The 26,771-nt window shown below is 41.8% G+C and overlaps 1 protein-coding gene across 11 annotated transcripts in view; it reads right to left on the bottom strand.

The window, feature by feature from the left end:
* Positions 1-648: 648 nt before the first annotated feature.
* Positions 649-26,771, bottom strand: part of GIGYF2 (GRB10 interacting GYF protein 2) — a 127,430-nt gene continuing 101,307 nt past the window's right edge. For 9 of the 11 annotated variants that reach the window (XM_080670583.1, XM_080670590.1, XM_080670592.1 and 6 more), the window contains 10 exons: positions 25,580-25,741; positions 23,732-23,890; positions 22,393-22,629; positions 17,851-17,973; positions 14,479-14,697; positions 14,150-14,355; positions 12,929-13,083; positions 11,262-11,464; positions 7,969-8,116; positions 649-1,680 (listed from right to left, as the gene is read on the bottom strand). In XM_080670583.1, coding sequence (XP_080526709.1) covers positions 1,613-1,680; positions 7,969-8,116; positions 11,262-11,464; positions 12,929-13,083; positions 14,150-14,355; positions 14,479-14,697; positions 17,851-17,973; positions 22,393-22,629; positions 23,732-23,890; positions 25,580-25,741 — 1,680 coding nt within the window. In that variant the 3' untranslated portion in view covers positions 649-1,612. The remainder of the gene's footprint in view (positions 1,681-7,968; positions 8,117-11,261; positions 11,465-12,928; positions 13,084-14,149; positions 14,356-14,478; positions 14,698-17,850; positions 17,974-22,392; positions 22,630-23,731; positions 23,891-25,579; positions 25,742-26,771) is intronic. The other 2 variants (XM_080670589.1, XM_080670593.1) reach the window with 1 other exon arrangement.

Here is a 26,771-nt window from a genome sequence, read left to right as displayed (position 1 = left end):
TATAGCAGTCTCTGTATAGTTATTGTACATGTTTAGGAGGGAGGGAGGCAAGAAGGGATAGGGAGAATGGTGATCCAAAATAATAAAAATAGAAACCAAATATAATCATTCAAAACCAAACTGCTCTCAGAGCAACTCCAGCCTCTTCAGGCAATGACAGGAAGAAAAGGTGCTCTACCAGGAGCCACCCAAACAGCACTTCTTGCACAGGGATGGATGGTCCAATGGCTCCTGACCAAAGTGTGACTGGCAATTCCAGATGGTGTTGTGGGGTGGGGAGTGGGAGGGTAGGGGAGGAGGGGCTGGTGGAGTCAGGAAGAGTATTTGTTTATAAATAGGGCTTGAATACATTTATATCTGAAGGGAAGGGTATGCGGAGACCATGACCAGAAGCCAGCACCAGGCTTCTCTCCCATCCTATCCCGTCCCTCCATCCCACTGCATTCTCTTGTATAGTGGTTTCCATGGATGAAGGTCTTACAGATGGTCAGGTTTTGTATGTGTTTTTTTTTGTTGTTTTTTTTTTGTTTTGTTTTGTTTTTTTGTGTTTTTTTTTTTTTTCAGAAAAGGCAACCGACTTGCCATTCCAGAATCTTTAAACAAAACCTTTTCAGGGCCACAGCAAGACACACACGCAATGCTCTGAGGAACCAGATGAATTTCCGAGCTTTTATCTGATGCAAAAGTTTATCCCTATTCAAAATGAAATTATACAAATTCATACATATGGTAAAGATCCTAGCTGCCTCTTAAACGAGACAAATTTTCAGCAGAAAGGCCCAAAAACAAACTGGTCCTAGTCCTCTGAAGTAAAAATATTTATGGGAAAATCAGTTTTTGTAAGAAAGAAAAATTAAGAATAAGTTCCTCTCCCAGGCCACAGGGTCTCCTTTGTCCAATCAGGTTGGAGTATGCCAGGGGAGAAGTCAGCTTGCGTGGAAGTCACTATCTAATGAAGAAAACATGAATCCTTCCTCCGAAAGGATGCTCAGAAAGAACAGGCGAGGGGTGTGTAACATCAAACTAATCCAATCTAAACTCCACCCGACTCAGGGCCTCTTTGATGCAATCCCAAAGTTAGCAATGCGACCTTCAGACTGCAGAGCGCTGACTGTCTCTGTCGGACACTCAGTCACGGTCCATGGGCGTTTTGTAGCTGGCCAATGTCTGTTACCATTAACTCTCTTCATGATTGCACCAGCTAGACCCCTTGCCCTTATTAGGGGAATAAAATGAAGAAGAAAAACAAAAGGAAAAAAATGACAAGAGAAAGTAAATTGCTATTGGCAGATCCCAACACACTTTCTGGGAGACAGTAGATGAAATCACGGCACAGTAAACACGTGCTGCCCAAAATCAGCCTTGTTGGAGAGTAATCCCAACTGCCACCCCCGAGACACAGGGTCTGGTCCACTTATCTACAGTCTGAGATGCTCACCAACAGAAATGGTTTAAAGGATCTTGGACACAAAAGGCTAGAAGAGAAAGCCTGAGATGATGGATTCTGTGATTTGTTGCAGAGTGATAAGAGTAAATGGTAAGTGTTGTGTCCAAAGGTGAAGAATCCATGGTCAGCAGAGAGGAGAGGGAAGGCCAGTCCACTGGCAGGTGCTCAGTAGTCATCCAAAGTTTCGATTTCACCCATATTGAGTCGCTCCGATGAAGCATTGACTGAAAACCCTGCAGGAAAAAATTGACAATGAGTGACCAACATCCAGACAACTATGTGTCTCAAAGGCAATGGGCTGCAATTCTGGGCAGTAGGCTGGAATATGAGTCTCTTGTTTCTGAGCACACCATAAGGGTGGAATAATCAAGGGAAGGAGAAGAAAGAAGGATAAAGGTCAGAGCAGTGGTTTTGTTTTCTGCCCTTTGAATAAGAGATTCTTTTTGTTTTATTTCTTAGGGTTCTAATATAATTTAATTAGGGAGAAAAAAACAAACACCAGCATTACTGCTTAAACAGAATTACAAACCATTGCCTTAGAGAGTCCTGAAAGGAACCTGGGGTATAAGTGTGTGTTCAAGCCAGGCCAGGCTGGTCCCTGAGGGAGAGGGGAAATTCATTCAGGATAGGTACCTTAAAAGAAATGGGGCCTTAGCTGCATTTGGGGCCCTAGCCTGCTTGGCTCAGTGGACAGAGTGTTGACCTGTAAACTGAAGGGTCCCAGGTTCGATTCTGGTCAAGGGCACATACCTTGATTGCAGGCTCAATCCCTGGCCTGAGTTGGGGAGCATGCAGGAGGCAACAAATCGATGTGTCTCTCTCATATCAATGTTTCTATCTCTCACCCTCCCTTCTACTCTCTCTAAAAATCAATAGAAAAAAATATCCTTGGGTAAGGATTAACAAAAAATAAGAAATGGGGGCAGGAAAGCAGGAGTAACACATTCTGAGTGAGAGTAATACTACTTCAGCCCCACTCACTACTGGGAACACCACCACCCTTAATTCAAAAACTCTATCAAATTCTGGCCAAGAGCTTTTGCTATTCGGAGGTAGGAGGCTTCAGGAAAGATCCCTAGGGCCCTCAGAAATTATTTCTATCACACAGTAGACAGCACAAAACTATTCAAGTATTTTATTCAACTCAATCTATTGTAAGTAGACCTGCAAAGGAAAGAATTTCAGTTAGCAATACTGAGTAAGCAAAATGGAATTTGTTTTAGAATAGCAGAACTGCCCTGGACAGTGTTTCTCAGTGCATCAGCTCACTCATTAAAGGGTCTCAAATTCGATTCCTGATCAAGGGCATATACCTGGTTGCAGGTCACGGGTGTGGGAGGCAACCAATTGATGTGTGTCTCTCACACTGATGTTTTTCTCCCTCCTTCCCTTCCACTCTCTCTAAAAAATGGAAAATATATCCTTGGGAGTGGATTAACAACAACAACAACAAAAATAGAATAACAGTACTAGCACTGAAGGCAGCAAGCAATACTCACAAACACTACTGACATTTGAAAACCTAATGCCACCAGCAAAATGTATGTAATTTTCCCATAAACTCCATAATCAGAGATTGATAAATAGAGTTATTTACAGGTCCTCTTTGGAAGGAGTGACTCCCAAAAAGCTTTCAGTTCATCCACCCTAAACGAAATCCCAAACTGTTTAACTGCTATTTGAGTATCAAAAAGTAAACAAGCCGTGCTCTCCAGTCTAAAAGCAGTTCTGTTAATATTATTTGAGTTTTCTGCCTTCTTTTTATTCCTAATGTTCTAGTTTTCAAACAAATACGTTTTTTAAAGGTACCAATAATAAACCAAAAATGCTCTACATAATAAAAACAGCTTAATTATATCACATTCTTGACTCAAAAATATCATGAATTGAAAACATAAGCCAGGGAAGCCGCTGTACAAGCTGCTTATAGGCCTGAGTCTGGGAGAGTCAAGGACTCTAAACCCCAACCTGAGCTCTACCCATCAACTGTGTTCCCACAGCCCACAAGACTTTCTCTCCCTTAAAAATAATGAAAGGCTTAGTGTTTGTATTTTTAAATAACAGTTTAATTAGGTAAGTATAAACACCTAAACACCAAACAAGTCTATGAAATGAGCTATTAATCTACTCTGAAGCAGGTTTTTCTTTGATGTCACATCTCGAGAACAGATGAATGTGATAAAAACAATAATGAACTACAGGCAATAAAAGTGAAAATGTAATAACACAAACTAAATTATTTTTTAACCATAAAAAGACAGGAAGGAGAAGAAGCCTGGGGCAAAAAAAAAGTTATTTATTTATTGCCATAATATGCTGATTACAACAAGGCTTTTCGCAGACATGGTCTGTGAAAACCAGTAAGGTGGACACTTTCCCCATTTGATAAAAAGGAAAGCTCTGGAACACCAGGACACCCAAGAAAATGCAAACGAGGATTTAAGCCCAGGATGCCTAGCTCTAAAGACACATTCCCTTAGGTTCAGAACAACAGGCTGCCTCTCACACAATTTCTTTAAGGTTTGAAAGCCTGTTTTTATTTTATTTTTAAAACATACTTTTATTGATTCCAGAGAGGAAGGGAAAGGGAGAGAGATAGAAACATCAATGATGAGAGAGAATCACTGACTGGCTGCCTCCTGCACACCCCCACACAGGGGATCGCACTCGCAACCCAGGCATATGCCCTGACCACAAATCGAACCATGACCTCCTGGTTCATAAGTTGAACATTCAACCATTGAGCCACATCGGCTGAGTTGAGAGCCTGTTTTTATAAGGAGAGTGTAACTGTGTGTGTTTGAATTGCACGGGTTCACTTACTTATAGGTTGATTTTTTTTCAATAAGTATGCAGTTGGCCCTTCGTATCCCAGGATTTCCCATCTATGAATTCAGCCAACCTCGAGGGAAAACAGTATTTTTGACTGAAAACTGGGAATCAGTGGATGCAGAGGGCAGACTATATACATTGTTCTACGGCATTTTATATAAGGAACTTGAGAATCCTCAGATTTTGGTATCTGCACCAGTCCTGGAACCAGTCCCCCACAGATGCAAGGGACGAATGAAGTTAAGTTTTGGGGAAGTCAAAAATTGTACTCAGACTTGTGATTGTGCAGGAAGTCTATGACCCTAACCTAACCCATGTTATTCAAGGGTCAACTGTATTTGTCATATCTAAGTACAGGATGCTGGCTCACAATGGCAGCTGGTAGACAATGGAAGATATTAAAATGAAACTGGGCCTCCTTCTGATGGTTTGTTTTAGAAGCATGGCTCTCTTCTGATCGACTTTTTCAATGGATACTTTTGGATCAAATTAAAGCCTGTTTCCTACTCTGTGATGGGAAACTTGTAACTGGCGGATATTTATTAATTTTCTTAATCTGTAAATCAATAAGGCATATATAAATTAAAACAATAATATGTGAAAGTGAGTAGGTAAAGGGCAGAAAATAGTAATTAAAAAAAGAATTCCAGAAGGAGGTTCAGTTGAACAGAAATTTTCATAAAATGGCCTAAGAGACTACCCAAGTGAGTTTCCTTAATACTTAGTTGATTTTTTTTCTTCCTCTTTAAGATATACAGATTCCTTAAACTCTATTTCTAAAATGACCTCTCATTCCCCTAAAGAGAGATTTTAAGTCCCGTTTTTTTCTTCCATCTGTAATAGGAGATGGGGTCAGATCAAACACTTAACGCAATACTTAAGCCTCATTTTCAAAGGAATCTTTTTCCTGACAAGCCTAGCCTTTAAGTGCCACAGCTAAGTAGCATGGGATTCTGGGCTAGAACCACAACCAGACTTTTAGAAACACTTTTAAACTTATATTCATCTATTTCTGTCAAAACTAGATAAAATTTTGGACTATTCTATCCATCCTTAACATAAACTTTCAAGACAGGCAGAAAGAACAGAATTTCACCAGATCTCCATGCTCCCAAAGCCAGCGTTCAGGTATTAGCTCCAAATGGCAATGCTCAAAGTGTAGTTTTCGTTACTAACATTTGCTTTCTTGAGGACAGGAAACCTCTGGAGGAAAGTGGATTCTGTTCAAGGCAGAGTGGGGTTGTAACTTCCCTCTTGCTGTGCTATTCGCTCTCTCATGCGGGTCTCTCCATTGGAGTCTCACAGCCATTTCCCACTCAACTCACCAACACTTAAATGCCCTATCATTTCCCCTAAAGCTCTCTCCACTTCACAGTGCTTGCTTATCATTTTAGCAAAAGCCAAAACTATCCTTCCTGCTACCAAACCTTTCCAGTCTTTTTATCCAGCCTAGATTCCTAGCTCTAAAGCCCACATTCTCTTAGGTTCAGAACAACAGGCTACCTCTCATACAATTTCTTTAAAGTCTCAGATCCTTAAAATTCCTCAAATCCATCTCCCATTCCAAAACCCTACTCACCTGGTCTATATTGCAGCCTCCTAACCAAGCCAACATCCCACACCATTCTATTCCAGACAGCATCCTATCTAATAAAAGAGTAATATGCTAATTAACCATCACTCTGCTACACCCACAAGCCACGCCCATCCTATCTAATAAAAGAGTAATATGCTAATTATCCATCACTCCGCTATACCCACAAGCCATGCCCAACCAGCCAATAAGGAGCCAGTATGTAAATTAACCCAACCAAGATGGCTGCGGCCACAGAGCGAGCAGGAGGCTTGGGTTTCCCTGGCAATGGAGGAAGCCAAGCTTTCCACCTGCCCTTGCTGGCCCAGGCCTCCACTTAAGGCTACAAAGTTTCAATGATAGAAGATAAATAAATCCCAACAAAAATGGCAGCAGCCACAGAGTTGGAGAGAGCAGGAGGCTAGGGTTGCCCCCAGCGATGGAGGAAGCCAAGCTTCTGCAGCCCTGGCCAGCCTAAGCCTCCGCTTAAGGCTACAAAGTTTCAATTGTAGAAGATAAATAAACCCCAGATACCAGGGCCTCCGCTTGGGTCACCGGGGGGCGTGGCCGGCCTGCAAACCACCACAGGTTCCTCTCCCAGGCCACCCCACGCCCCAAGGGAACCCCCACCCTGATCTGGGACACCCTTCAGGGCAAAACAGCTGGCCCAAACCCATGCACCAGGCCTCTATCCTATCTAATAAAAGAGTAATATGCAGATTGACCATCACTCCAACACACAAGATGGCTGCCCCCATGTGGTCAAAGATCCTGCCCCCATGTGGACACAAGATGGCCACCACAAGATGGTCAGCAGGGGAGGGCAGTTGGGAGGGACCAGGCCTACAAGGGAGGGCAGTTGGGGGCAATCAAGCCTGCAGAGGAGGGCAGTTAGGGGTGACCAGGCCGGCAGAGGAGGGAAGTTGGGGGGCAACCGGGCCTGCAGGGAAGGGCAGTTGGAGGGAACCCAGGCTTGCAGGGGAGAGCATTTGGGGGGGACCAGGCCTGCCGGGGAGGGCAGTTAGGGGAAAACAGGGTGGCAGAGGAGCAGTTAGGCATCAATCAGGCTGGCAGGGGAGTGGTCAGGGGGTGATCAGGCTGGCAGGCAGAAGCGGTTAGGGGCAATCAGGAAGGCAGGCAGGTGAGCAGTTGGGAGCCAGCAGTCCTGGATTGTGAGAGGGATGTCCGACTGCCCGTTTAGGCCCGGGATTGGGCCTAAACGGGCAGTCGAACATCCCTCAAGGGGGTCCCAGATTGGAGAGGGTGCAGGCTGGGCTGAAGGACACCCCCCGCCCCTCGTGCATGAATTTCGTGCACCAGGCCTCTAGTGATTTATAATAGCCTATTTTACATTCATAAATGAATAATAATTTTATCGTTGTATGTAGGTTGTTAGGCCAATTTAAGGAACACTAGCAGCCCATCAGGCTGTTTATTACCCCAGAAACACCAGTCCCCATCCTTCCTGCTAGTCTTTCAAAGCCCCAATTCAGGTGTCACCTTTTCCATGAAGCTGCCTCGTGTGAAGACCCTGATCCTCATTACAGGACAAGAACAGCTATTGGTAACACAGAAGAGTGGAAAGAAAACAGGCCTGCTCTGCAATCCCAGGCCATGCTGACAGCTGGGTGACTGGAAAATGTTCTGAATCCTCTAGGCTGGGGTTTTCTCATTGGGAAAATGAACATCACCTCATAAAGCAATCATTCTGAGAATCACATGATACACATGATCAACAAACACTGGCTTTTTTCTCTGAACACCTGATTGAATTTATGGTCAGTTTCCACACACATCAGCATTTAAGTTTGTAAATAACTTTTACTATTCTCCATTATCATTATTTCCAAATAAATGAAAAGGCCTTCTAGGGAAATTAATATTAAATATGAAACAGGCTTTAAAGTATAAAGCACCATACAATCTAGTCCCTATAGCACATGAGGATGGCTCTTGCGTTGAGACACCCAGTAAATACTTACTACTTATTTTGAACTGGTTAAAAGAATTAATTTGGTAGAAGAATTATTTCCCTTCCTGAAAAAAATCCTACCATGGGACTGCTATAGCCTGCTATTCCCCCAATGCCCAGCCGAGACTTAAGACCTGTGCTCACCTAATAAACTGGGATCTGCTCGAACCATCTTCTGTTTTTTCTTCTTCTTGCCACTCTGTACGGCCTCAAAATTGGATTGTTGGTTGTTGCTTTGATTGGTCTGAAATACTGAATGGAGTGCACTGTGGTTCATCCCCCACACGGAGTCCTGTGAAACAAGATGGTACAAGTGAAGTTACACAGTGCACGTAGGCTTGGCCCACCCTCAGAGAATGGTTGATTGCCTCCCTCACCCTATCAACTATGAGTTTCAAACAAAAAGTCTACCACGGATTCTGGTAATTATGAACCCCAGTGTAGTCCACTGAGCCACCCTTCTCCTTCATTTAGATTTGGACATCCCATTTAAGCGCTATGCCTCCACAAAGCCTATCTTGGTAACTCCAGGTGTCGCCCTGCTATGACAGCACAGCGGTCAAAACCTCTCAGGTCTGCATGGAGTCTGTATAATCCACTAGGAAATTCAATATACAGCAAATAAAATCACCAGCAGACCTTTGACTTTGGCAATTGACATGCCTCACATACCCAAAGTGGAAGGTTCCTTTGTTCTCTGGGCCCCTAGACAGAGAGAACAGGCTGCAAACGAATTGGTACCATTATATCAAATAAAGTAAATGCCCTGTACTTTATTCCTATTGACAATCCCAGAAGGGGTCTAGTCTTAAAACATTATCCATACTTCTACCAACTGGTTCAACTATGAAATGATCTACCAGATAATTCACACTTACTTGTTGCACTTACTAGAGCAGTTTATTCAAAACTGGGATCAAGCCCTGGCTGATGTGGCTTAGTGCTTAGCAGGGGTCCTCAAACTTTTTAAACAGGGGGCCAGTTCACTGTCCCTCAGACCGTTGGAGGGCCGGACTATAGTTTAAAAAAAAAAAAACTGAACAAATTCCTATGCGCACTGCGGGCCCAGGACGAGTCGGCTGCTAAGCAGGACAGGCAGCGGCACCCGGCGGGGCGGATAAATGTCCTCACGGGCCGCATGTGGCCCGCGGGCCGTAGTTTGAGGACGCCTGGCTTAGAGCATCGGCCTGCACACCAAAGAGTCTCCCGGTTAAGGGCATACACCTGGGTTGCAGGTTCAGTCCAGGCTCCATGGGGGCGTGTGCAGGAGGCAGCCAATCGATGTGTCTCTCTCACGTCAACCAATCTCTCTTTCTCTCTCCCTAAAATTCAATGGAAAAAATGTCCTCAGGTGATAATTAACAAAACAAACAAACAAACAAGAAACACTGAGATAAAGATTTAGTGAGCTAGCTGAAGGCAGGGTGGGTGGAGAAAGCCCGGTGGAAGGATGAGCCTGGATGCACTTGTCTTGGACCTTTGCCTTCCTACTTCAGCAGAGTCAGCCACTTCACAAATGCAAAGGACCTTCTGCATTGCTACAGAATGTCTTCTCTTGTAATTCCTCAAAATATTTTTCCTAGTGCTGTTCATATTTACATCTTTTCACTTTTCCTTCAGTTGATCCCTGTCAGCCCTCTACTCAAATGGATTTCAAATGCCCTATACTTCACTGTATCTTACATGTTCCCAGAAGTGACCTATAAAAGAAACATTATCTCTAGTAAAAGAATTATGTGATTAAAGAATATGAATATTCTAAAGCCTCTCCCTTAATTATGCCAGTTAGTCTTTCAAAAAACTTATACAACCAATCCTCATTATTCATGGATTCCATATTTATAAATTCACTACAATAGTCCGCCCTTATCCATGGTTTTGTCTTCCTTGGTTTCAGCAATCACAGTCCAAAAATATGAAATGGAAAATTCCAAAAATAAACAATTCATGCATTTTAAATTGTGCACTGTTCTGAGTAGCATGATGAAATTTTGCACCCCCCCACTCAGTGCCGCCCTGGACATGAATCATCCCTTTGTCCAGCATCTCCATGCTGTCTGTGTACTTGCTACCTGCCCATTAGACATTTAGTAGCTACCTTGGTATCGAACCTGTTATCAGAGAGCTAAAGACACCACATTCACCTAACTTCTATTACAGTATATTGTTATAATTGTTTAGTATTGTTGTTAATCATTTTTGTGCCTAATTTATAAATTAAACTTCATCATAAGTATGTATGCACAGGAAAAAACATAGTATATATAGGGTTCAGTACTACCCACAATTTCAGGCATCCACTGAGGGTCTTACATGTCCCCCAAGGATAAAGGGGAGACTACTGTAGTCATCGTAATTTATTTGTAACCCTCAAATCAATACCAGCAGTGCTTTTGTGGTCATTCTGGACATATACATGTTCAGAGCAGTGAAAAGTCTGAGTTGCTCGAGGCACACATTTGCAATTGAGGTAGATCAGAGCAATACTCTGCCTTCTTATCTCAGCTCTCATACTGTAAACAAGCATCTTTTGTAGCCTATTTATTGTCATGTTTTCCACGTTTTTGTCCTTTTTTGTTGGTGATTTCATTGTTTAAAATAGCCCCCAAGTGTTAAGTGCTGTCTAGTGTTCCTAAGCACAAGGAGTCTGTTATGTGCCTTATAGAAAATATATTTTTTAGGTAAGCTTCATTCAGGCTGCTGGCTGTGAGTTCAATATTAAGGAATCAACAATAAAGGGGTAGGCAAAAGTTTTACAAATAATACAATAATTAATAAGAATATAAGGATAACCTATTTCACAATCACAACTGTAAACCTAGTTTTGCCCACCCCTTTATATTAAATAAAGCATCTTGAAACAGAAACTCACATAAAATAAGGTTACATACTAATCAGCTGACAAAAATGTTGTGACCAGAGGTTCGCAAAAAGCTAACCCTTTATTTCCCCTAGGAACAATGATTCAGTATTCACTAATTCAGTCTTGGCAGCAACTTCACAGAACACACTACTATGAATAGCAAGAACTGATTATACCTTTAACATCCCCACCAAAAACATAGGAAATTGTCAGTACTGGGTTAAATGGTTTCTGAGCACTGGAGATTTAACATTTGTAGGTTTTAACTGTTCTAAACCAAATTTATGGGTCTGTGACAAGTTGAAATTTGCAATTTGACTGAGGCACGTATATGAACTAATAATAATGGGGCTGGTAGTGTGCCTAACAGCGAATGAATAGTTATATTTGCTATGTGAGAAATTCATCAAGATCTCTGGATATGTAATTTAAAAATATCACATCTATTACAGCTTTGATCATTTGACATACAAAAATGGTATCCTTGTTTTACTTTTCATCTTTCTGGCTGCTCAGAATTTCAAGGTATGAATAAATGCTCAGGCACAGGGCTGCAATCCCTGCCACCTCCTACCTGCTGCGGCTGCTGCGGCTGCGGCTGTTGCTGTTGTTGCTGCTGCTGCTGCTGCCGCTGGCTGGCTTTCTGTTTGGCACGACGCTCGAGGAACTGCTTGGCAAACTCCTTGGCCTCAGATGTGTCTCCTAAATAGGCCTTAATATAATCATGGACCTCATAAGGAGATTCTACTTCTTTCAGGAAAGAAACAAATGTGGGAACTGCAACATGAAAGGGAAAAAGAGGTAAAGAGTAATAATGAAATATCACATAACAAAAAATCAGCTTCAGTTTTTAATATATTGTCAATTCAACACAGACATTGATGACGGAAACTTAAAAGGTACATAGCTATTGTATTAAATAGTCCTTAATCTACTTTAGAAATTTTAAAAAACCACTATCGTTGCATTATCTCAAATTATCTGAAATGGACTAGAGTCAAATAAAGACATATCACACATGCTTAGGTTTACTAAACATTATGTCAATTGAAACAACTGCCTGCCTAAGACTGAAATCATCTGGGTATTCATTTTTTTAAAAAATCAAATACTACTTGTAAGTGCCATGATGTGTACCAGACACCTTGATAGATACCAAAGATATAGCCATCCCCTCCTTTCACGTCACTGAGATGTCATATGTTTAGAGAGAAATCAAGCAGTGTAGTGTAGGAGAAAAGCACAAGTGTCCGAGTTACACAGACATGGGTTTAAAACTGACTAGGGAACTTGCTGGCTGTGTGACCTTGATGAGTGCCTTAACCATTCTGAGCCTCCATTTCCTAATTTATAAAATGTAGGTAACATCATTTACATTGTAAAGGTAGCTTATAAAATTGCTGCAAAAATTAAATAATTGGGATAACATACATTAACCCTGAGAGAGTGCCTAGCACATTGTAGGTGCTTAATGGATGGTAGCCATTACTATTATTTACTATTGTTTTTTCTGGCTCTTTTATAACATTAGATATTATTACAATGTTGCAAAGACCCATTCAATCCCTTTAATGCTATGTTTTTAAAGATCCTTGGTTTTAGATAAGACACATTAAGAGGCGGACTGGTTCAACATGGTCTATTAGCTATGGGAATTCCCAACACCAAGCTGACCAGTCTCTGTTCTAACATTTGTGGGTGAGGGAATGACTCACTTCTACCTAAGGCAGAAAGTTCTCTTTGTGACAGCTAACAATTAGCAAGTTTTTCTTCAAATTGTCCTGAAACCTTTTCACGTCCACATACTGGTCCTAGTTTTATGCTATACAAAATTAAGTCTACTTACTCTGTCACACAATTCCCATCCCACCCCCAAGGCAGGAAGGGAAGAGCTCATACATCACCTCAACCTCTTCTTACCCAGGTTGACCTTTGTCCCCACCACGGCAGTTACCTTCCTTCATACTTGGCACTGTCCTTCATAAAAGGATCAGTAAGGAACTATGACCACCTCTGTCTTACACATCATAAGACAGCCAGAGATAGCATTTACTTTTTGGCAACCTCTGATAATTTGAGCACAGTATTACAGGGCTTCTGTCACAAGTTATATATGATTAAAGAGCCAAGTTTTTATGGCAGGTGCAGGACTTGACCTCCATCAGATCATTCCAGTTTGCCAACCTCTTTGTGGGTCCTGCTCTGCCATCCCACATGCTAGGTTTCCCTCCCCAATCTTACCATCCAAGTTATTTGCCGTATTAAGGGCATGAAGCATCTGTTCACACCATTGTGTAAATCCATCTTGGGCTTTATTTACTCCCTGAAAGAGCTTCAGCAACTTTTCTTCTTCTTCTACTTTCTTATTCTGCCGGTTAGACACACCTACAGATTTACTAAAGCAAAACAATAGGGCAATATTATATTCCCAGAAACTGTTACTATACGATTATACTACAACACCATAAATAATGTTTTGGCAACACTGGATGGCTATCCAATAATCCAATGCTTGGCTCCAAAAACTCAAATATTTGGATTTGGGGTTTACTCAATAGCCCTTTAAAATCTAGTCTCAGCAAATACATTCTAGTTTGTGAATACAAGGCTTCTTTCCAAAGAAATGATTCAATTCTTCCTATGTGTGCTTTGTTAATTTTTTAAATTTTGCTAAGCCTCAGTTTTCTCATCTGTAAAATGATACTAATATCTCTTTGGTTATCAAAGGGAATAAAGATATTGCACACAAAGGCCTAAATGAACTGGCAGATATTTAGCATCCTGTTCCTAATTTATTAGGCCCTCAATTGAGAAGAAACAATCTGACAACACTACCATTTATTAAGTAGCTGCTATATGCCAGGTACCTTACTAACTACTTCACATGTATTCATTTAATCTTTACAACTATACCCATGAAGTTATTCTTATCTTCATTTTACAGATGAGGGAACTGAGGCTCAAGGTCACACAGCTAATAAGTGATAGTGCTGGGATTTCAGTTCATGTTTCACTTAACACTAAAACCCATGCTCATTCAACAACACTGTATATTGAGGAAAGAAAGATGAAGGTGAAAGGTAACTAACATCATAAAAAATAAACAGGTTTAAGGTCATTACAGAAGTGTTTATTATACTTATTTTAGTATAAGTAACTTAAAAATATATATTTAGAAAAAAATGTTAAGATCTAGAGAATATCTTGGAAAAATGTTCAACAACAATAAAAATATACTATACCTAATATTTATTAAGTGGTTACCATGTGACAGGCAATGGACTAAGTGCCCAGCAGTAGGAGCCCCTAGATCACCAAACTATGACCTCATGTGCTTAGACACAGATGAAAATAAGCAGAAACTAAATAACTACCTTTCTCTGCCCACTCAATATCCCAGTTCCCAAGTGTCCCTTCTCCTAACCCATCAAGGAGCATATGTTTGATCATTTTGAGCCCTACCTGAGACTGGCGTTGTTTTTGTTTTTGTTTGTTGAGTTCCTAGGTCCCACCTCTTTCACTGCATCATCCCAGAATCCCATGTTGGAGTTTTTAGTGTCAGCATTACTCCAGATACTACTAACTAGGTCAGATGCCCACTGGTTGGGGGGACCGGTATTTATAGAGCCCCAAACAGAGTTCCCAATGCTGGTGTGCAGGTTGGAATGCTGTCAAAGAAAAAGAGACAAATGATTACAGTTAACAATATTAAAAAGATAAAAAGGGAGTACAAAAAAGCCAGAAAAAAGAACAACCATCCTCAGAATGATTGCTCAGGAAAATGAACCCACCGTATTATTCCGGGCTCTGTTTGGTTGCTGGTGCTGCTGCTGCTGCTGTTGCTTCTGCATTTGCCTGGCTTCCTCCTGTTGTATCTCTAGGAGCGACTTGGTGGTGCCTGCGGGTTTGCTGACATTCCCCCAGCCTGAGAGTTTCTGCTGCTGCTGCTGCTGCTGCTGTTGCTGTTGCTGCAGAGCCTTCATCAGCTCCCTCTGTTGGCGCCTCTGCTGCTGCATAGAAATGGAAGCCAGCTCAAGATTCCAGTTTCAAAAATAATAGTTACATATGCCCAGTATACTAACTGGAGTGCAAATATATAGTAGCGATACCAAATTAAACACCTGACTGGGTTAACTCCTTTGCTGCAAATAAAGACATAGACTGCTAAAGCTACTAAGAGGAAATAAGATCAAATGCAGAATTACTTCTTAAAAATTAAGTAGGGCTTCTGGTTAAGCACAGAAATGAAATACATGCTTACTTCCTAAGCCCTACCAAAATGACAGAAAAATTTTTTTAAAAAGTACAAACCGTAAGGACAAAGAGAACAGAATCAATTAAAAAGCTGGAAAGCAGATAAACAATGATAGCCAATGTAAAAGACTCAAAAGGTTGAAAATTAAGTAAAGGAAGCTCAGAAATGAGTCAATTCATGATAGCCAATGTAAAAGACCCAAAAAGTTGAAAATTAAGTAAAGGAAGCTCAGAAATGAGGCATGGATATCTCAAACAGAGGAAGACTGGCTGAAGGTCTATAAAAAGCAGTAGTGGGACTCCAGACTGCCTGCCCCACCTGATACAACTGGGCAGCTCTCTCCTTCTCCCTTCCTCTCTAAAATCAATTTAAAAAAGAAAGAAAAGAAAAACAGAATAGCTGCGCATGAAGCCCTGAGCATCCAGATTTGAATAGGTTGGAGGGTCCTGAAATGGCTACCTCCCAGGAAAGAGTACAATAAAATTATCTTAGGCCTCCCTACATGAGAAATATCTATTGAGGAGCATTTCATACCTTTTAGAGTAAACGAAGATTTATGGTTCAAAGAAAATATAAATGAGGCAATGCCTAACTTGTGACAAAAAGATGACCAAGACCTGTGATTCTCTAACTACTATTATTTTTCATTCAGTAGAGACCAAAATTATGGAACAATTTCTAGCCTTGAAAGAAGATGATATACTCTGCTATGTATCTGTTTGTTGATAAGCTTTTTAAATTTTTATTTATTTTTTATTGATTTCAGAGAGGAAGAGATAGATAGAAACATTAATGATGAGGGAGAATCATTGATTGGCTGCCTCCTGCACACCGCACACTGGGGATCGAGCCTGCAACCCAGGCATGTGCCATTGGCTGGAATCAAACCTGGCATCCTTCAATCCGCAGGCCAATGCTCTATCCACTGAGCCAAACCTGCTAAGGCTGTTGATAAGCTTTTTAAAAAAGAAATGATTTCAGGGTAAGTTCAGTCTTTCTCTATTTGAAGAGGGTGGAAAATAAGGTAATTTTAAAGATGAAACATTTTAACCCATTTGATGAGGTCAAGCACACTACATGGTGAATATGTAGAGACAACTCTCACTTTTCTTTGTGCACCCATGACCTTCAGTGAACGACACAACACAGCTCTAAAATGACAGCTTGCATTGTAACAAATTGACTACTATGCCTCCAATCATATCCACATACACACTTTAAGATTCTGTACTTTATGCTACCTTTTCAGAGGCCTCCCCAGATTGCACTAGCTAAAATTAGACAACCAATCACTACCAGTAACAACTTTTACTGTCATCTCCTCTCAATTAGAGGGTAAGCTTTATAAAAGCAGAGAATTTCGGTCCTACCCCGTTTGGCTTAGTGGATAGAGCACTGGCCTGCAGCTTGAAGGGTCCAGGGTTCAATTCTGGTCAAGGGCACATGCTTGGGTTGTGGCTCGATCCCCAGTAGAGGGCATGCAGGAGGCAGCTGATCAATGATTCTCTCTCATCATTGATGTTTTTATCTCTCTCTCTCCCTCTCCCTCCCTCTCTGAAATCAATAAAAATATATTAAAAATAAAATAAAAGCAGAGAATTTAGCCTGTTTTGGATTCAGCTATATTCCCAGACTCTATAACCGAGTAGGTACTAGCAAATATGGGAGGGATGGCTGAATCTATGGCATGCTAAACCAAACCATTTTACTTATTCATTTTCTCTTATATAAAGAACTGTATCCCTCCCCTCCATTTCTTCTTTCATTCTTTTGTATCCTTACTATCCTAAAGATATCAACTTACAACTACTACAGGATACAGACTTACAAGCAGAGACTTAATTTCTCATATTGGCATATTTTATGGTTTTCTAGGAAAGTCAAAAACCCAACACCCTATAGAAGAATGTATTCTGCATTCTAAAATTCAAATTTACAAATGGATATCTGCATAGAACTCACAATTCTGAAACACCATGAGTTATTCTCTCAAGAACTACATTAAAATAATTAAGATAACTGGATATTTATATTATCCAATCTTAGTTATTCTTATTAGATCCTTATTTGCTAGAATGACCAAATTATAAGCTAAGGAGTTTAATAATCAACATGCAATTCAGACACACAGCAATCCTATATAATAAAGAGGTAATATGCAAATTAACCCTCATGCCCTCACAAGATGGCTGCCTACGACTAAGCCAGCAGGGGGGTGAGGGACGATCAAACGACTGAACAAACAGGCTGCGTGGGACAGCCAGGCCGGTGGGGGGGCCGTGAGGGGCAACTAGGCTGGTGGGGGTGGGGGGGCAGTTGGGGGTGACCAGGCCAGCAGGGGAGGCAGTTGTGGGTGACTAGGATGGCAAAGGGGGGCAGTTGGGGTGACCAGGCCAGCAGGGGAGGCATTTGTGGGTGACTAGGATGGCAAAGGGGGGCAGTTGGGGGCGACCAGGCCAGCGGAGGGGGCAGTAAGAGGCAATCAGGCCAGTGGGCGGGGGGGGGGGGGGGGGAGAGGGGGCAGTTAGGGGTGACCAGGTACACGGGGCGGGGTTTGGGGGGGGGGGGGGAGGTGTGTGTGCAGTTGGAGGCAACCAGGCAGGCAGGCAGGCAGGCAGGCGAGCGATTAGGAGCCAGCATTCCAGGATTGTGAGGGGGATGTCCGACTGCCGGTTTAGGCCCAATCCCCGGGATTGGACCTAAACTGGCAGTTGGGACATCCCCTGAGGGGTCCTAGATTGGAGAGGTACAGGGGACCCTCCCCCTCCTCCCCCACCAATGCACGAATTTCGTTCACCGGGCCTCTAGTATGACAATAATAATTATCTTCACTAACCACTAACTCAGAATGCACACTAGCTATTCTGTAACACTGTTGGACTGGACCACATTTACTTTTGAAATTTACCTCTTCCCGAAGTTGCCGTTCTCGTTCCTCTTCCAGTTTTTGGATTTCAGCCAATGACAGCGTTGCCTGGGACTGACATGCTGTTGTATTAGACTGCTGGCCCCACGTTGAAGAAGAGGGAAGCTAACAGAAAAGGAAAGCAGAATAGTGCATGAGGAAATGTGGACAGGAAACAGGCACTAATGTATCATGTATAAGCAGAACATTCAGACTCCCCGTGCAATACTTTTACATACTATTCTCCAAGTTGGTTTCTTTTACTTAAATTTTCTGTCACTACTCCCAACCTAAGGTTATTTCAAAACAACTTAAAATATATGCAATACAGTTTTATTTGCTCTATTTGGGGGTTGCCAATTTGTTATATCTAGCATTGACATATATAGCAATATACAGACATAAAGGGAAACAAATAAACAAAAGTAACACTAAATTTTTAATCCAAGGAGGCAATCAGAGCATGATGTGAGACTTTCCAGTGAAAGGGTTAAGGACAGATTTCTGCAGGGAGAGCTGAAGTGGACAGCTAATGGAAGACACCAGGCATAGTTTTCAGTCTTTTATGAAAGTCACCATTAACCAAACTGTAGCTTCTAGTCCTGAGCACTAAGCAGCTTTTAATCAGTAACTCTATGTTCCTATCCCTTAAAATTATGGACTAAAATAGAGTGTAAATATCTGGGTTCTAAATACCTTAGCGTTCTCAAAAGCCTGATTATTGCCCAGCCAGAGAGGTTCAATTGGTTGAGTGTTGTCCCATGCACTGAAAGGTAGCCAGTTTGATTCCCGTCAGGGCACATACCTGGGTAGCAGGTTTGATCCCCACTCCGGGAGTGTACAGAAGGCAACCAATCAATGTTTCTCTCTCACATCGATGTCTGTCTCTGTCTCCCCCTTCCTCTCTTTAAGCATATCCTCAAGTGAAGATTAAAAAAGAAAAAAAGCCTGATTATTCTATGAGAATCTCTTCGTCTCCTAGGTGATAAAATTATGCATTCAAATTGTGAGACATCTTATGGATCTTAAAAATAAAATACAAATCTAACCAGACTTAAAACATTTAATAAAAATAATACGTGAACATGGATAAAAACGAACAAAATGCCCCAAAGGGCCCCCCCCCCCCCCAAACAATGGCTCCATAGCAGAAATCTCTAAAATCGGAGCTTATAGGATAAGGGTATAAACAGTTACAATTGTCATTGATATTACCAAAGAGCTCTCCAAATGAATAGCCTTAACATTACTGAACACATGAGTTTATTCGTAACAATTTTTGGCCAATGTGATAGGTAGTAGGGGCATTTCTCTAAAAAATGCACCAGTCCTGGGGTGTGGGAGGAGTGCAGAGGGAAACTAAGAGAGAAAGATGGTAGACTAGGTAAGCAAAGTTGAACAAACAAATGCTTTTTCTCCATAGGAAATGACCCACTTGGAAGGTGCTATCAAGATCAAATAAGGCATTAGATCTCAAACCTGGTAGCATCACATGGGAGGCCTGTAAAAATGTAGATGCCCTGGCCCCACACTTGATTAATCAGAAGAGTCAAAGGTCAGGCCAGAGAATTTGCATACTTTTGCATTAGATAATAGCCAGTAACCACTAATGTCTAAAATCCTACCCTGCAATGAAAGATCAGATTAGATACCCGATCAGGGCACATGCCTGGGTTGTGGGTTCAATCCCTGGTTGGAGTGCATATGGGAGGCAACCGATTGAGGTTTCTCTTTCTCTCCCTCCCCCTTCCTCTCTCCCTAAAATCAGTAACAACATATTTTAAAAAATAAAATAAAATCCCAGTGGATGTGTCACCCCATAGTACCCTGGAACCAGCCCCACACCCCCTTCCCCTCCTCTTCCGCAGAACCTAGGCCCACACCAGGAAGAGATGCACAACCTCCTGATATGGCCTATTTTCCTTTCAGGCACTTCTGAGATCCTTCCCATTGCTGTGCCAAAATATACTTCAGTGTACTTTTTGCTCGTGATTCACAGGTCTGCTCTCTGGAGTAAAGCAGAACAAATCTAAATTTTCACATGACAGACAAATGTCTGCAGATAACTATCATTTTCCTTAAATCTTATCTGTACATAGGAAATAATATCCCATCACCCCATCAACATTGCCTCAGGACATTTTCCAGTTCAACCAACATCTGTACAGTCCACTCAGAACTGCATTTTATCAATCATGCTTTTCAGAACAATTCTCTTCCAAATCAGCAGCAAACAGTAAGGAATTGGGCACATTTTGTAACCCCTGAATGCCTACTATCCTTGGTCGATTTGTTTTATCTACTTTTTTCTGCCCTGACATTGCTATCTTATTTTCAACACTATTTTTTATTTTAAAAAAGATTGTGTTCCACATCCAGTATGATAGCACAAAGAGCTCTGTAGATCCAATTCTTCAGCAAAAATGGTGGAAAGTATTTTTTTCAAAATAACTTAAAGATTCTGGGAATGCTCCCATGGGAATACAGCAAATGAAACATTTCAAGAAAAGCTGCTAAAACTTGGTTAAGAACAGAGTCTGTGGTACTTATACCAATATCCATCTCTCCCAACTCTCAGCTCAGTCAGACAGAAACTCCACTTCAAATGAGTGGAGCCAGGGACACAGGCCTCCCTCTCCCCCTCAGCTGTCAGTCTGTTGGCTGGCTTCCCGGAAAGCATATCAGCACTTCTCATCCTAACTCCAGCTACCTGATGCAAAGGCTGTTATAGGCCAATACAGCTTAGAGGTGGGGGTTCCCTCTTCATGCTTATCCCTCCTCGTAAAATGAAAACTACTGAGACTACTAGGGCTCTGATTGCCACTGCCCTCACTGGAAAGGCCACCATGCCACCAGAAAAGGCAAGCTAAAAAGACCTGAGGCTCAAGAGCTCAACTCCTAAAGCAGTGGTGTCACTCAGAGAAAAGCACACCATTGTTCCCAGCCCCAGAGCAGTGACTCAGAGATTTTGCTTAGGAGTGAATGTGGGAGGAACAGACTGGAATATGGAGAGCCCCAGGCCTCTTCCCAAAGGAACTGACTTCATTTGCAACAGCGTGAAGAATGAGGAGTTTGGGCCAGGAAGACTTTCAAAAAAACAGTGAAGGACAAGGAGAAAGGCAACTGGGAGGAAATGGGCAGATTTACTGGAGATATAGGCTGAACTGTCTACCACTACTTGGTCTCAGAGAACCAATGCAAGAGTTGAAGAAGTTATCCTGGGGCCAGAACAAACTTCAAATATTGACCTCAGGAAGTAGCTCTTCAAAGAAGCCAGAATTTGATTGTATCAGTATGGACCAGCAAGAAGCAACTTGTGCCCCAGGGCACTTTTGAGAACAATAGAGCAATCAAGCTGGCAACTAGTGGAGCTGAACAGCTGGATGTAGAAAAAGAAAATGAAAAGAAAGGCCTGTTCAAATCAGTATTATCCCAGAGTGATTGTGTGCACACCCAGGGCTGTGCCCCAGAAGAGCAGCAGCAGAGGCTTCACACAGTTGGGGAGAGTGGGACTTCACTAACTATTCTAGCCAGTCACAAAATAGTAATGCCCAAGGCCACTTGTCTCTCACCATATGTATTCTAATTTCCTTTGTGTATGTCGATCCTATAAGCCTCTTGAAGACAGGGGACATTGAGCCTTATTACTAACTACAGACCCCATGTGAAGTTGTGCAGACCCTGCCACAAATCTGCTTGTCCGCTCCCAATCACTCCAGTTTCATCAACAGTTCCACTGCTTTCCCAGTCACTGAAGCTTACTAACTAGCAGCCACCCCAGCTTTGACCCTCAGATCCAGAGTCACTAAGTCTTGCTGATTGCTATTAATACAAGTCTGTCCTGCTGGTCCTTCCTATTCATTCTCACTACCACCATCATATTCTCTTTACTAGTCTCTCAGTCTTCTCTTTCTACAACTTCAAATAATGCTTTGAATACTCATAAAACAACACTTGGCATACATAACTTCAGTTCAAGTCTGCTGCCTTTCAAGCCCGTATGATGGTTCCTATTTACACATCCAAATGTTTGTATCTCCTGTTCACATAAGGCTGGGAGCTCAGTGAGGGCAGGTACCTTCTCTTATTTACCTTTACCTCAGCAGTGCTTTACTGCTACAGTAGACACTCCAATGAGCTGCATTAAATTTATGAAACACATGCCCTGGCCAGGTGGCTCAGTTGACTGGAGCATCGCCTGGAGCACCAAAAGGTGGCGGGTTCAATTCCCTGTCTGGGTATGTATGGGAGGAAACTGATTGATGTCTCTCTCTCCCCTCTCTAAAATCAATTTTTAAAAATTAAAAAAAATTATGAACCAAAGATTTAACTTCATTTTGCCTGTATCACTGCTAATGTCCTATCCTCTTTTATTTATTCCTCTCTTGTTTAAAAGCCTACACAAAGAACATGCATCATATTATGTTTTATTGATCAAAAAATCATTGCAGTAAATTTAACATTGAAGAAAGCACACTATTTTACTGCCAGCATCTACCTAAGACGTTAGCAAGTAACTCCTCGGGGCCGGTGCCCAGGCTTTACCTTCATCTGTGCCAGCTGCTGCTGTTGTTGCTGCTGCTGCAACCTCCGCAGAGCCTCCTGCTGCTGCTGCCGCTGGCGCATCAACTCCTTGTGCCGCTGGAGCTCCAGCTCTTTCCTCTTCCGCTCTTCCTCCTCCTGCCGCAGTCTGGCTGCCTCCTCTTCCATTCGCAGCCGGTTCTCCTCTAATCGACGCTGGGCTTCTTCTTCTTCCCGGGCCCATTTTGCAGCCTCCTCTTCCTTCCAAGGAAAAATAAAAGAGAATAAAATTTAATTGTGTGGTGTGGTTTTTTAAAATCTGAATCACTTCTGAAGTGACAGAGAAAGGCAGAAACTTTATTTATGATGATATAAGGTAGAGTTAAATACTTATTTTAAAGTTTATTTTATTGGTTTTTTACAGAGAGGAAGGGAGAGAGAGAGAGTTAGAAACATCGATGAGAGAGAAACATTGATCAGCTGCCTCCTGCACACCCCCTACTGGGGATGTGCCCTCAACCTGAGGAATCGAACCTGGGACCCTTCAGTCCACAGTCCGACGCTCTATCCACCGAGCCAAACCAGCTAGGGCTAAATACTCTTTTAAAATATATTTACAGTAGCCACAAAGGCCTGGCATGCTTACAGGATAAATTTTCATTGGCTTGCTAGTTCTACATAAAAGGAATGTCACTGTCAATATTTGTGATAAGTACTGATCTCTAAGAGATCACCGCCAACTGCAGGGAAGTCTCCTGGAAAGTGTTCCAACACTGAGGCGAACTGCTGCCAGGACCTTGCAGGGTTGTTGATGACCAAGAAAGTCTCAGCCAGGGCTGGAAGCAGAGCAACTTCACAAGAGCACTTCATTCAGTCCCTGGCTCTCACCCATTGTGGCCCACAGGCCCACAGGCCCCTTGGACAAACTCTCCTCTACCCACCCTCCACCCCTCTGGCTGCTGGTAATGGCAGAATGACATGGTTGGGCTAGAATTAGTGTTAATTGTTGCAGAATCTTGGGACTATATTAAGAAGCAATGAATTGTATACTTTCAAAGAATGAATTGAGGAACACCCTCGGGCAAAAGCTGTCAACTTGCAGATCTCACTTTTGGTTTTTAAAGAGTATGTCTTTGGATTTCTTCACTGGTAGTCTATTTTTTTGTTTGTTTGTTTTGCTTCTCTGATATGTAGCTCAGCTTTTATAATTACATGTGGGACGGTTATTACGAAAATAGGAAGAGCCAGTTAGGTCTCTTTTGGTAATTTTCAGCAACCTGAAAAAGACAGTCTATCTAAACACTTTCTTCATCACTAATTCCCAGCTTCAAGTAGCAATGAGAAGAGTAAACCATCCGGTCACCTGCTTGCGTAACAATTCTTCCTGCTTCCGCCTTTCTTCCTCTTCTCTTCTCCTCTCCTCCAGTCTCCTAAGAGCTTCTTCCTGCTGCTGCCTTTCTTCCTCTTCTCGCTGTCGCCTTAATGCAATCTCTTGCTCCCTCTGGCGTCGCAGGGCCTCTTCCTATAGTAACAAAAAAGGTGTGTGTGTGTGTGTGTGTGTGTGTGTGTGAGAAAGAGAGAGAGAGAGAGAGAGAGAGAGAGAGAGAGAGAGAGAAACTATGGGTCTCAATTAATATATTACACATCATAATTTGAAAAGGAATAGGCTATATGCTGCAAAGACTCTGTTAATAGCAAACATAAAAAGTATACAGAGTAGTCCAGCCACAGTGTCTCAGTGGTTGAGTGTCGACCTATGGACCAGGAGGTCACGGTTCGATTCCTGTGACATATCTGGGGAAGCAGAGGCAGCTAATCGATAATTCTCTTGTCATCATTGATGTTTCTCTCTCTCCCCCTCTCCCTTCCTCTCTGAAATAAAATATATATATATATTTTTTTTTTAAAGTATGCAGAGTAAACAGTATATATGTAAGTTGAGAAGAAGATACATTAAGAGTTAAAATAATTTGTGCCCTGACCTGGTAGTTCAGTTGATTGGAGCACTGTCCCATGCACCAAAAAAATTGTGGGTTCAATTCCCAGTTAAAGGGACATACCTAAGTTTCAGGTTCAATCCCCATTCGGGGTGTGTATGGGAGGCAACTGAACATTGTTTCTCTCTCTCTCTTCCTCGCTCTCTCTCACTCTCTCTCTCTCTGTCTCTGTCTCTCTATATCTCTCTCAAATCAATAAAAACATCCTTGGAAGAGGATTTAAAAAAAAAAGAGTTAAAATAATTTGTATTTAGAATATAAATAGCATTACACTGTGAAGTCTACCTTGGTTTCCGCAATAGCTATATTTACTTATTACCCCTAGAAAGAAAGGGTCTATTAGGACTTGGCCTTAGTTTTCTCCATTGGGACCATCAGCTCCAACTTTTTAATCAGCTCAGAACCTAAGGTATAGTCAGATCAAATCAACATAGCTACCAAAAATGCTTGATGAGGTAGAATAAGTTCTCCAGTCAGCAGTACTGAGTAAAGTTATGTCTCCCAGAACAAAAGTCCCACAGATATTAAGTATATAGAAAAGGGTCCCATTGTTAAGTAATTTAGGAAATACTGAGCATCACAGAATTAAACAGACTTCCTTACTGCAATATTTCTTAGAGCCCTTAAATGTTAATATAGTGTGGCTCTAAGAAATATTAGTAGTTCTAATCTAATCTCAGCATAGACCCTTTTGTTTTTCACCAAGTACCTCCTTGTGGCCAACAAAAAGTAGAAAATGTGAGGTAAAATCTAGACTTTGGGGCTATTACCAAGAGGATTCCTTCCATTGGAATCTTTAAAAATCTCAGTAAAAAATAGGCCAAGCACATGAAGAGAAAATTCCACAACCCCCCCTCCCAAATACAAATGACCAAAAATTCATGAAAAATACTCAATGACACTGGTTATAAATACTTAGGCAAAGACTTGGTTACTTCTAATATCTAACTGGTTTATAAAACCCCAGGAAATATGCAAAAGAAATAAATTCTAATGTTTTACTTGGACTGAGGACTATCCCTCCAGTGGGTGCTAGTGGACAAGACACTCTTTCTAAAGGGAAGTGAGTCTTCGAAGGTTCCAATCCTGTTGTTGACCTTGGATAAACCATTTCTGTGAACTACAGCCTGTGAAATGATAGGAGCGAGCGAGCTACCCTGAAGGCCCTCCTTCAGCACTAATCCTGTGGTCAGAGTTCTCGGAGATAGGGTTACCTGCTTCCTTCGGGCAAGTTCTTCTTCTTCCCGCCTTTTTCTTTCTTCCTCCTGCTGCCTTCGGAGAATTTCCTCCTGCTGTCTCCGGAGTTCTTCTTGCCTCTTTCGCTCTTCCTCTTCCCGTTTTGCCCTCATTTCTGCCTCTCTTCTCTCCTGCTCTAGCTGTGATTACACAAGAGTACTCTCAGACACTTGACGCATGCACAGGAACACCCCAACATCACTGATCAGTACAATGGGGAGAAGCTGAAATGTGCAGGCACCATCAGTCACTCAGTTACTTCCACTGCAATGGGGTGATGAAAGCAGTTCTATAAGAGCTCTAAGTTCTAATTTGTCTCAGTAATCAGAACAGTTTTATGCTCTTCTAAATTGAGTGCACTCTCGGCCCACTTTTCCCTACCTCCTTGCTTCATACCATCTCTGCACCATACTTTCTGCATGTGGAAGAGAAGTAGCCAAGAGGAGAGGAACACAATTTTCTTGGGGAGTGGCCATTTCTTTGCTCATTCCACAAAAAGATTTTCTGATTGAAGATCTAACAAGGTAGCTCCAAAATTTCAAAAGCAATTTTGTAAAGCTACTGGTGTAAAAAATTATATGATTCTTTAAAATCTGAAGACGAACCATTTGACAAATTCTATCCTTCATAGTTCCTAAATACTAGTCAAATCCAGCACCCAGTTTCCAGTTCCACTGCCACAAGCATAGTTCCAGCTTTCCTTTTCTCACCCACATTCCTAAGAGTCTCCTTATCTGATTTCCCGGAATCCAGTTGTGCCCACATTCCGCAGCTCAATACCTAACCTCCACATACACACACAAAAAAATCACTCCCATTTAAACCAATCGTTTCCAAAATGAGGAACAGGCCCACAGGGGGGCAATTTGATTTTGTCTGGGGGCACTAAGAAATACATACTCAATTCGTCAATGAGTTATTAATAGTGAATTTTTTGTATTTCTTATGGTTCTGGGATCTCACATACAGTATATAAATACATATTGTGACATATTTATGCATTTCAGTTCTCTGTTTTGAAACTTTATTTGCTATTTTTTCATATCACTTCATATTATTTTTTAAACAGTTTCTTAGTGATTTCTTCCTCAGTACTTCAACTGTCCTTTTGTTCTTTTTTCTCTTTGATGGATGTCATGTTCTTTGGAAGCTTGTTTAGACCAAGCTAAT

The sequence above is a fragment of the Plecotus auritus genome (assembly GCF_963455305.1).
Source record: "Plecotus auritus genome assembly, chromosome: 5".
Taxonomy (NCBI): Eukaryota; Metazoa; Chordata; class Mammalia; order Chiroptera; family Vespertilionidae; genus Plecotus; species Plecotus auritus.
Note: the sequence above shows the minus strand (reverse complement) of the source record. Positions and strands in the feature narration are given on the sequence as shown.